The sequence below is a fragment of the Chiloscyllium plagiosum genome, unplaced genomic scaffold (genome assembly GCF_037043375.1).
Source record: "Chiloscyllium plagiosum isolate Xiang-an unplaced genomic scaffold, Cpla_swu_hap1 HiC_scaffold_22, whole genome shotgun sequence".
Lineage (NCBI taxonomy): Eukaryota > Metazoa > Chordata > Chondrichthyes > Orectolobiformes > Hemiscylliidae > Chiloscyllium > Chiloscyllium plagiosum.
In genome coordinates, this window is record NW_028270160.1 from 18,476,814 (window position 1) to 18,489,099 (window position 12,286).

The window sequence follows — 12,286 nt, forward strand, 5'->3', positions numbered from 1 at the left end:
ACTGTATAATCTAAGTGATCCAACATGAAGAAAATGCAAGAACAGAAAGATGAAGTGTTTAAAGATGAAAAGTGCAAGTTGAGAAGCTTGTATGAAAAGCATATTGGATCACTGATTTTATAAACAGAGACTGAGAATATAAAGGAAGGAATTATGCTACCCCTTTACAAAACAGTGGTTAGGCCAGAGCTAGAGTTCTTTGCTATTCTAGGCACCACATTTTAGACATTAAACTTTACAAGTACTGCAAGCAGTAACCCTTTGCACAAATGAGAATTATTTAGAAATCCGAAATACTTGAATGGTGCATGATTCCTGTGTACTATTCCTGTGTCCATTGTTTCCAAATTGCTTCTGGAAATAGTCTCCCTTTATTTACTCTGATCAAACCTCTCATAAAGCGTTGATCTTACTCTGTGACATGTCTTTTGCTTTAGGGAGACGTTCGACTTTCCTCGGAGTTGGCTCATTCCTGTGATCCGAGACCATGTAAAACATACACGGCTCACTTTCTTCAACCAATACTTTCTACCCTTGGCTGCAAATCTCAAGAACAGAGGTACTAGGTGGGAGGGTGAGGGAGGGATGGGTCCACACTCAGCTAGGAGAAGACAGCAAAAGGGCTTCTGGGGAGCAGGGGAGGAACACACAAACACAGTTTAGGAGTAGAAGCAAATCACTCAGTCCTTCATAACCACTCCAACATTCAAGATCAGTGCAGATCGGTTTGTCCTGAATTCCCATCTACCCCAACTATCCTGTGATTCACTTTCCTTACAAGCATCTGACTCTACCTTAGTAACATTCAGTGTACTTACCTCCACTGCCTTCTGAGGCAGTGTGGTCCATGGTCCTACAGGTCTTGGAGCAAAGAATTCCTCTAAGATCTGTCCTGAAAAGGCCACCCATAAGTTTAAAATAGTGATCTCTAGTGCGCCTTCAATAAAAGGAAATAATCTTTCCACATCCACATTGCCAAGACAATTCAGGATCTTTTATACTTAACTCAAGTCACCCCTCACTCTTCTACACTCAAGAGAAAGCTAGGAAAAAGTGAGGACTGCAGATGCTGGAGATCAGAGTCAAGGAGTGCTCGAAAAGCGCAGCCGGTCAGGCAGCATCAAGGAGCAGGAGAAGACCTTCAGGGCAGAGGAGATGACCTGGGGGTGCAGTGAGAGAGAGAGACTCACTGAGATCCTTGTAGAGGGAGGAGGAAAACTTCTTCAAGGTAGGCATCCTTGGAAGAGGCTTTGCAGTAAGGTTATAATCAATTAGGGGAATGTGAGGCCTGCAGATGCTGGAGATCAGAGTCGAGCTGTGTGGTGCTGGGATAACATAGCCAGTCAGGCAGCATGTGAGCAGTGGGCTTATGTCCGAAACATCGACTCTCCAGCTCATGCTGCCTGACCGGCCGTGCTTTTCCAGCAACACACTCTTCGACTTCAGTGAAAACTTGGCCAGCTGGTCCTCATAAGGTATCCCGCACATTCCAATTGTTCCTGATAAATTTCCTCTGAACTGCCTCCACATTTACATTATATCCTCCTTGTATACCTGAAGCATAATATCCTAGCTTTTATGATCAATTCCTCATATAAAGGATAACATTTCATAAGCTGCCTTAATTGCTTGCTGTATCTGCATAATAAAGCTTTGTGATTCATATACCAGAGTTCCTTGATCCTGCTGCACATCAAAATTCTGCATGTTATCTGTTTAAGTAATACTCTGCCTTTTGGTTCCTTTTGCCAAAGTGAACAACTTAACATTTCCTACATTATATGCTATTTTCCTGATTTTTTCCCCACTAAACCTCTCTGCATCCTTGTTATATCATTTCACAACACGCATTCTCATTTATCTTTGTATCACCTGCAAATTGAGACACTATACCTTCAGTCCCTTCATCTAAATCATTAATGTTAATTCAGACTTTAGCACAGACTCTGTGGGATACTACTTGTCACACATTGCCGGGTTGAGAAACACCCATTTATGCATTTGTTCTGTATTCTTTTAGTCAGTCGATCTTCTGTCCCTGCTCATACGTTACCACCTACACTGAGTTCCTGTTTTGAGTGATAACACTTTTATATGCCTTCTGGAAATCCAAAAACAGGATATCAGTGGGCTCACCTTCACGTACAATAGATGTTACGCCTTCAGAGAATTCCAATAATTTGGTTAAATGCGATATCCTTTTCAGAAAACCTTGACTATTCTGATTGTGAAATGTTTTTCCAAATGCAAATTATAATATCCTTTGTGACCAATTCTAGCACCTTCCTCATGAAACATATTAAACTAACTGGTATCCTTCCCTCTCCTTGAAAAGACGGGAATATTTTCTACTGTCCAAACTGTTGAAACCTTTCCAGAATCATAACTCATTTTGGAAAATTAACTCCAACATACTGATTACCTCATTAGCCATTTATTTTTAAGATCCTTGAATCAAGTTAATTTAGATTCAGAGATTTAACAACCTGCAGCTCCATTGATTTGTTCAGTGCTACTTTCCATTCCTGAGTGACTATAATTTCACTGATTCCTCTCTTCCTTCAACCTCCTGATTAACAAGTATTACTGGTTTGTTTTTTGTCACCTCTCTGGTGAAGACTGATTCAGATATGTATTCATTTATTGCGCCATTTTCTAAAATCCACTGTTAATTCCTTGGCCTCACTCTTTAGAGGACCAGCACTAAATTCTTGATTTTGTTCCATTTTTAAGATAAGTGTTGAAACTCTTGCTGTTTGTTTCCACATTTCCAGTTAACATCCTCTATGCTGTAATTCATTTGTCCTGATTAACCTTTTAGTCATTTTGTGCCATTGTTTTATATTCCGATCAGTTACCTGACCTGCCGTTCACCATTACACAATACCCTTTCCTTAACTTCTTCATGTATCCGCCCTTTGAATTTTTTTTTGTTGGAATTTAGTTACATGGAGTGTTGAAATATCTCCTTAAATATCTGGCGCTGCGTCTTGACTGATCTATCAATTCGGGACTAGTTCACTTCAGGTAGCTTAGCTTTTGTGCTTGTATGCACACTAAATGAACTGACAGTTCAGAAAGGTAGCTCACCACCAGCTTCTCAAAGGCTCTTGGGATGTGCAATAAATGCCAGCCCAACAAACAATGCCCACCATCCCCTGAATAAATTTTTAAAATTCCCACGTAGTTACCCTTATTTAAATTCAAAATACTAGTCTTAGACCTTTTCAGACTGGATGTAAGTTCTATCGTGTTATGAGGTCTATTACCTAGCACCATTACTTTGAAGTAATTAATTCATCCTTTCAATTTACACAATACTACGTCCAATATAAGCTCATCTCTTTGGTTCCAGAGCATGGTGAACTAAGAAACTACCTTGAAAGCATTCATACCGTGAGCCTACGATTGTAAATCTGATTTTTCCAGTTTATATGTGGATTATCATCATCTATGCTTATTACCATCACATTGTCACAAACATCCAGTATTTTTTCTTGTATACTTAAGTCTTCCACATTATGATTACTGTTTTGGAGCCTGTAGATCATTCACACTAATGACTTGTTTCCATTACACTTCTTCATCTCCATCCAAACCAATTCTGCTGACTTGCACTATCTCTAACTCCTGCACCAGTGCCACCTTTGGTTAGGAGTGTTATCCCTTCACCTGAAGCTGTTCATTCTTCTCGAATGTCATATACTCATCAGTGTTCAGATCCAAATCTCTTGCTAGGTAGGTGGTTTTCCCGGTATGATTCATGAGGGTTCTTGAGGTGGTCTGTGGGTGGTCTTAAATACAAGTTACTGACACACCACACTGCAGCTAACACTAGTAAACAAGTCTGAATCATCATCTTGTCCGACACTGTCTTTAATAAGACACTGGACTTTAGTAAGGCATTTGATGAGGTTCTCCACTGTAGGCTGATGGAGAAGGTGAAGTTGCATGGGGTCCATGGTGTTCTAGCTTGATGGATAGAGAACTGGCTGGGCAACAGGACACAGTGTCTAAGTAAGGCCATCAGATCATGTTTATTTACTTCAATGAGTGCTTTTGTTTCATTTACTTGTTAAGAATGCTCAGCACATTCAGATGCAGAGCCTTTTGCTTTTTTGTTATCTTTACAGCATTTAGTCTTGACTGTTTTTCTCTGTCTAATCATGTCATTTTTCTGACCGTAGTATTTTGGCATTAGAATTTTGCTGCTTTTCCTTGATTCTATCCCTTGATTTATTACTGTTTCCAAAGATTGATCCTTCACCAACCCCTTTTAGTAAGCACACTCAGCTGAATGCTGGAAGTCTGAGTGCTGGGGAAACACAGAAGGTCTGCCGGCATCTATTGAGAGAAAAACAAGTTAACATTTCGAATCCAATGACCCTTTATCAGGAAGGATCTGGCATTAATATTTTCCCCCATACACTGAATTTTCACTGAACAAAATTCCCAGATGTTCTCTCCCCACCCCCCTTTGTCTGTCTCTGTCTCTCTCTCACTCACTCTCACACATAGTCTCCTCTTGCTGGCACATGCACTTAATTGGAGGAAGCAGTGGGGTGATGGGATATTTTGGCCTTGATGTTGGCGCAGTATGTCCAGTTATGGTGTGTGTTCTGGTGCTGAACTTCTCTTTCTCTCTGCAGCACTTGAACTCGCTCAGTCTGGACGACCTCTTGAAGCTAAAATTTATGACACGTTGCAATGGCAGGTAAGGACCAAGAGGTGGAACCAGTGACAGCAGTGACTCTATAGAAGGGGGAGGATCTGTATTCCTGGGCTCTCTTATACATAACTCCATTCAACTGCAGTCTGCTACTGTGCTAGATGCTGCTCTCTCACCAGAGAGCAGTCTAATTTAGGCTGTTGAGGTGCAAATTCCCTCTGTCTTTGTGTGGATAGTTGGGTTTGGGATTTTTAAATGCATTCACAGGATGGCAAGGCAGTATTTATTGTCCTTTCCTAATTGCTCTTGAGAAGATGGTAGTCAGCTGCAGCCTTGAATCACTGCCATCTTTGTACTTCAGTTGCTTGCTTGGTGCAGTTGGGGTGAAAGTTTGAGGTTTTGATGAAGTGACAATGAAGGGATGGTGATATGGTTCCAAGAAGGGATGGTGAGTTGCTTGGATGGCACTTGCAGTTGGTGATGTTCCATGTGCCTGCTGGCCTTCTCTTGCTAGGTAAGTGGTTTTCCAAGTATGTCTTATGAGGGTTCTTGAGGTGGCCTGTGGGTGGTCAAGTCACACAACATTGCAGCTAACACTAGTAAGCAAGTCTGAACCATCATTCTGTCCGACAGTGGACTTTAGTAAGGCGTTTGATCAGGTTCTCCACTGTAGGCTGATGGAGAAGATGAAGTCGCATGGGGTCAAGGATGTTCTAGCTTGATGGATAGAGAACTGGCTGGGCAACATGAGACAGAGTAGTAATGGGAGGGAGTTTCTCAAAATGGAGACCTGTGACCAGGGGTGTTCCACAGGGATCTGTGCTGGGACCACTGTTGTTTATGATATATATAAATGATTTGGAGGAAGATATCAGTTGCCTGATTAGCATGTTTGCAGATGACACCAAGATTGGTGGTGTAGCAGGTAGTGAAGGGGACTGTTGGAGAATACAGCAGAATATTAATAGATTGGAGAGATGGGCAGAGAAATGGCAGATGGAGTTCAATCTGGGCAAATGCGAGGTGATGCGTTTTAGAAGATCCAATTCAAGAGCAAACTATACAGTAAATGGAAAAGTACTGGGGAAAATTCATGGCAGAGAGATCTGGGTACTCAGGTCCATTGTTCCCTGAAGGTGGCAAAGCAGGTCTGGAAAGTGGTCATGAAGGCATTCGGCATGCTTTCCTTCATTGAACAAGGTTTTGAGCACAAGAGTTACCAGATCATGTTACAGTCGTACAGGACTTTGGTTCAGCCACATTTGGAATACTGCATATAGTTCTGGTCGCCACATTATCAAAAGGATGTGGATGCTTTGGAGATGGTGCAGAGGAGGTTCACCAGGATGTTGCCTGGTATGGAGAGCGCTAATTCGGAAGAGAGGTTGAATAGATTAGGATTATTTTCATTAGTAAGACAAAGGTTGAGGGGGAATCTGATTGAGGTCTACAAAATCATGAGAGGGATAGACAGGGTGGATAACAAGAAGCTTTTTCCCAGAGCAGGGGACTCGTGACCCCTAGTAATTGAGTTCAAAGTGAGAGGGGAATGTTTAGGAGAGATATGCATGGAAAGTTCTTTACACAGAGGATGGTGGGGACCTGGAATGCACTGCCAGTGGAGCTGATAGGGGCAGACATGATAGTTTAATTTAAGTTGTATCTAGACAGATACATGTATGGGCAGAGAGCAAAGGGATACAGATCCTTGGAAAATGGGCGGTAGATTTAGATAGAGGAAATGGATCGGCACAGGCTTGGAGGGCCGAAGGGCCTGTTTCTATGCTGTAATTTTCTTTATCTTCACATTCACGTGCATCATACAACCAGACGAACTCTGCATGGCACATTGGCCTCTGAGAAAACTATGCGATTATAACTCATGTTAGAATGTTTCAACTAAATGTATTCCCTTTTTTCAGAGTGAAATAACTACATTTAATAAAAAACTTGTATGCATGTACGTTTATTACATTTGGTAGTGAAGAACAAGTGAAGTATTTATATTTTTTATTAATTCCCGTTAATTCTGATTAATCTTTTTATGGTGACAAACAGAAGTAGGTGCAAGTATTAACATTTATCAGCACAAGCGAGAATGTTTTTCAGGTCTTGTTGCATGCATGCATGCAGGCAGAGTATTTAAGGTATCTGAGGAATCTGAAATAATACTGTTTATGCTGTCATCAATGATTGTATCCACTATTCATTTTTATGGAAGGAATATCATTGATGAAGCAGCTTAGATTATTGAGCCTTAGGATTCCCTGAGGAACTCCTGCAGTGAAGCCCTGGAGCTGAGATGATTGGCCTTCACTTACAACATTTTCCTTTGTGCTATGTATGAATCCGGTGGAGATATTTTCTCCAATCATCATTCACTTCAGTTTTGCTCGAGCTCCTTGTCAAATGCTGCCGTAATGTCAAGGGCAGTTGTTCTTACCTCACCTCTGGAATTAATCAATTCTCTCCATCATTGAACCAAGGCTTTCCCTTGGTGTTATTCTCTGTACTCTGACTGTAGATCATTTGCTGATCACCAGTGTTTATTTTGTTTAGATTTGGACAATGCTGCCAGGATTCTGCACAAAACCCACAGACACAGCAGTGGCTTTCAAAGGTATTGCGAGGACTTTGGGCACAGTCATCAGTGACCACCCAGACCTCCGACTCACCATTTGTCAGGCGCTTCGCACGCTCATCAACAAAGGTTGTGAAAATGGTGAGTTGTGGCTTCGGTAACAGAGATTTCACCTGGAGAAATATTGAAGAAGCTCCACAAGCAATCCAGTACCAATTGGCTTTCTATCCATCCCGAAACAGTCGCAATTCCAATGCAAATCGTGATCAGTCCCAAGTTGTTAAATGGTGCTCCTGGGTTTTGCTGAGTTTACATTGAAAGGTGTATATTCCTTGACTAGAGATGCTGCACCTGTGGAGCCTCCTGCTGAATTCACTCTTGTACTGAGAGTGCTGTACCATGGTTGGTCTCATTAACTGGCAAAGCTGCACCTACGAGGTGGTGTGGCATAGTGCTAATGTCACTGAACCAGTAATCTGAAAACCCAAGTAAATGCCTTAGGGGACGTGGATTCAAATCCCATTGTAATAGATGGTGAAACTTGAAATTAGTTAAAGTTTTGAGTTAAAAGCTAGACTTTTGGCAACCATGCAACTATTGTTGAACCAGTTCACTCCTTTAATTAAATGAAAGATATCTGATCTGTCAGTTTTATCCAGCCTTGTCAACATGTGACTTCTGACCTGCAGCAATGGTGTGATTGTTAACTGCCCTTTGAAATGACGTGGCGAGCCTTCCGGGTCAAGGGCAACTAGGGACGTGCAGCAAATGCTCACTTTCCAACAACTCGTACATTCCAAATAAGAATAAAAACAATTCTGCCTGGGTGGACGGGAGAGCTGGCCACCCAGGCTCAGGTGGATGGGAGAGCTGCCACCGGGCCTGACCCTTCAATAGGGAGGAGCCTCAGCAGGTCAGATTCTGGTTGAGAGGGGGACAGTGTACTCTGTCCAGTCAGCTGTACTGTCTCTGTGGTGCAGGAGGAGGCTTGAATCTGAGTTGATGTGAACACATACCATTTGCTTCTTATTCTTCCAGAGACTGATCGAGCTGAAGTGAGTCGATTTGCCAAGAATTTCTTGCCAGTCCTGTTTAATGTTTATAGCACAGAACCAGCAAGTGGAGAGAGTGCAGCCTACAGACTGCCTGTGCTTGACACTATCAAAGTATACCTGACTCTAACTGACCAGCAGGTGTGTTTGTTGATATCAACTTGGAAACATCGCCAATCACCTCTGATTTTGTCATTCTGAAATCTGAGTGTAAACTATTTTCTAATTTCAGGCTGTGACTGTGCCTTAAATTCACAATTGTATTGGCATATACTGGCACTCTCTGATCTTTGAGTTACACTCTGAGCTGGGATTGTGATTAATTTTCTGAACGGGTTTGTCAATGTACCTGCCCAGACATTGAGTACAGATTAATAGACTGCCCTGTTGTCTAATTCCCTGCTACTGTTTGACAGCTGGTGTGTGGATTTCTGGACAAGGCCAGTGAGAAGCTGAAGAAGGCAGAGAATTCAGAGTTCACGCGGTAAGGAGAACATCACCAAAAGGCAGATATGTTAACCATGCGCTGGCCTTAGACCAGAGGCATGAGGGCATGTTGGCTGGCTTCATACTCTAGAATGCAATTTCAAAGAAAAACGTATTTTGAATCAGTATGCTCAGACAGGAGACATTTGCAGTGCAAGTAGGGCTTAATACCAGACCTCCTTGCCCAGAGGCAAGGACACAACCACTGTGTCACGGATGCATTTCCCTTAGCCAATAGTTTAACTCTGAATGTATTTCTTGCTGTGCCATAGTTGATGAATAGTCAAGTGAAATTATTGTGTGCATCATTAAATTAGAATTGGACCAATATTTCTTAAAATGATTAAAATTTCAAAGTTGAGACTAAGCTATTTATTTTCCAAGTTTACAGTAAGACAGTTGTACACTCAATGTTTTGGTTTCCAATAGGCTGTCACTTATGGACCTGATTGTGGCAATGGCACCTGTGGTCGATGAGCTCAGCATGAATAACGTTTTCCAGACCATCCTCCCATTCTTGCAGGTAAACAGCGATGTTACAGGTTTCTACTTGATTGAACCAGAGGCATGATGAGCATGTTATTCATCTGATTTAAAATAATTGGTTACAAGAGTAGTCAAGTTCAAAATGTGTTGATGCAGCCTGAGAGTTGACAGGTTTTACAGAGTAGAAATGTTTTGATAGAGTGAAATTAATGGGAACCCTGGTGACTTTCTAGTGCTGGAGACGACTCTTAGTCTAGGAGCAGTAGAGAATTCTTTTAGTGTGTTTTGAGATGTTTTCTTAATGCCAAAGAAGTGTTCCTGGGGTTTGGAAGGTGGAGTCTGTCTTCTGGAATCCGACAAAAATACAATTGCTTTGGAGCACTGAGTAGGTAAAATCTTGTTGGTACTTGCTAAGGTGGGGAGAGCTGGGTGGGTGGTGGATATAGTAGGGCATAGGCCAGGAAAGTCAAGTTGTCACTTGCAACAGTGTCAGAAAGCTGCATTAGACATGGGAGTTGACCATTCAGCCCATCGATCCTGATCAATACAATCATAGCTAATTGATCACATCATTGCCTTTTAATCACCCATCCCCAAAATATTCCACACATTGTAATCAGAAATTGCTCAATCCCTACCTTAAACATACTCAAAAATAGGTGACACATTTTTACAGACTATTCCCATTGTGATTATGAATGTGGAAATTTAAAATTGAAATGCAAGAATAAAGATGGACTGACTTGAAAGTAAGTCCTGACCCAGTTATTTATATAAATCTTAAAGATAGAATGTGTAATTTAGAAAATGGTGGGGCTGAATTGTGTCTTGCTCTGGTTCACATCAACACCCATTGACTCACCTACTCTAATGCCTTTCACCTTGACCTGCATTGGACTATGTTCCAGTGTACTGGTCACTTTTTTCTGACCGCATCTGTGAAATAGAGACACAGTTAATATTTCGAATCTAGTTCTGATGAAAGGTCATCAACTCAGACTTTAACTCTTTCCCTCTACAGATGCCAACAGACTGCTAAGTTTCTTCAGAACTTTGTTTTTATTTCAGGTTTTCAGCATCCGCACTATTTTGAGTTGGTATAACCTTACATTTAGAGCTGGAGCATTCAAGGTTGATGTCGGGAAGTTTACACTAAAGGGTTTGGAAATCTGGAACTTCCTTAAGTAACTGTTAAAGCTGAGCCCAGTTGAAAATTCAGTATTTAAGATGTTCGGGAAATGACTTAAAACCCATAACTCGATTTGATAAGATTTTTAAGTACAGAGCTAAGCCTGGTAGATAGAGTTTTCCCAGATCAACTCTGATCTAATTAAATGGTGAAAGCTTGAGGGACTGAGTTCCTGTTCGCATCTGAGTGATCCAACTATGCTGTTTTGCTCTTTCTGTGATAGAGCAAAGATCATCATGTCCAGAAGAAGGCCTATCGAATCCTTGAGGAGATGTGTGGTGGGGAGAGGGAAGCATGCAGACAATTTGTTCATAAACATTTGGAGGAAATGAAAGAAACATTGCTGGGATCTCTGAAGAGTGCAGCCTCTCCTGCAAAGAGGGTGAGTGTACCACTGAAAGGAAGATTCTTCCAGTGTATGTAAATGGGCTACTGAGACAATTATGGAGTGTGGTGTCTGTGGTGGATCACTCTAAATTTCTCTCTCTCTCTTTTTCTCCACCTAGCCAAGGTTAAAATGTCTGATTCATATTGTCAAACAGCTGTCAGTGGAACATCAGCCATTCATTGTTGCGTTGCTTCCTGAGGTAGGACACCATCAATTATTCGAACCATTTATTTTTCCATCTAGCTGTCTGCTGAAATGTTCTGGGAGTGCTGACTTGTTGCATGGTATTGTGTTTTAGGTTAGAGCGTTTTCCAGTTCACAGATTGGAGAATATTGTGTCCCAAACCTTTTCCAACTGTGACCCATTTTTGAGGCATGAAAATTGCCATGAACTTGCAGTGAGAACTGAGGTGGGCGAGAGCTGAGAGATCAGGGCTTTCACCTTCAAAGATTTTGAAAATAAATTATTTTCAATTAATTTATTTACCCCTGAGGCAGGGTACAGGTCTGTGATGTCGCTCGCACAGATTAAAAAAAAAGTTAGAGTTTAGATGAACCTCTCAGCCTTCTTGGAGCTTTATGATAGCAGTTGCTACCCCAGTGTCTCATGAATGCCCTCGGCTCACGGGTCACAATTTGGGAAGTACGGTCTTGAAACATCCCATGAGACCTCTCGTGATGAGGAGAGACTCCCCTGATGTCCGTGTTGGCATTCCCCTCACCCTGAGCCAATATTATCAGAAACAAACTAGTCGTTGGTTGCACTTGGTGCTGGCTCTGTTGCTAAAGTCTGACAACCATTATTCTCGAAATGTCAGGTTATATGAACTGGAAATGTTTAGACAGCTTTGGTCTCTTTTCAAGAGAAAAGAGAAGACTAAAAGGTGATCCAATAGAAATCAAATATGAAAGTTTAGAGCAGACAAAGAATGTTTGTTCCTGTGGGAAGAGCATAATGAGCTGTCCTCAATAAAAGAAGTCAACAAAGGCCATTTGTGGCACATTGGTAGTGTCCCTACCTGTAAGCCAGAAGGCCCAGGTTCAATGTGGTGCCACTATTTAAGAAAGGTGGTAAGGAAAAGCCAGGGAACTATAGACTGACATTGGAGGTGGGCAAATTGTTGGAGGGAATCCTGAGGGACAGGATTTACATGCATTTAGAAAGGCAAGGACTGATTCGGGATGGTCAACATGGCTTTGAGAAATCATGTCTCATGAACCTGATTTAGTTTTTTGAAGGATTATGAAGAGGATTGATGAGGGCAGAGCGGTGGATGTGATCTATATAGACTTCAATAAGGCATTCGACAAGGTTCCTCATGGTGGACTAGTTAGCAAGGTTACATCTCATGAAATACAGGGAGAACTAGCTATTTGGATACAGGTCTGGCTTGCAGACAGAAGACAGAGTGGTACAGGGTTGCTTTTGAGACTG

General features: G+C 41.7%; 1 protein-coding gene across 1 annotated transcript in view; it reads left to right on the top strand.

Moving 5' to 3' along the window:
* rrp12 (ribosomal RNA processing 12 homolog) overlaps positions 1–12,286 on the top strand; it is a 53,601-nt gene that overhangs the window by 21,798 nt on the left and 19,517 nt on the right. The window contains exons 15-22 of the mRNA XM_043712868.2: positions 438–559; positions 4,650–4,714; positions 7,229–7,391; positions 8,289–8,443; positions 8,719–8,786; positions 9,218–9,311; positions 10,687–10,845; positions 10,970–11,050. Of these exons, the coding sequence (XP_043568803.2) occupies positions 438–559; positions 4,650–4,714; positions 7,229–7,391; positions 8,289–8,443; positions 8,719–8,786; positions 9,218–9,311; positions 10,687–10,845; positions 10,970–11,050 (907 nt within the window). The remainder of the gene's footprint in view (positions 1–437; positions 560–4,649; positions 4,715–7,228; positions 7,392–8,288; positions 8,444–8,718; positions 8,787–9,217; positions 9,312–10,686; positions 10,846–10,969; positions 11,051–12,286) is intronic.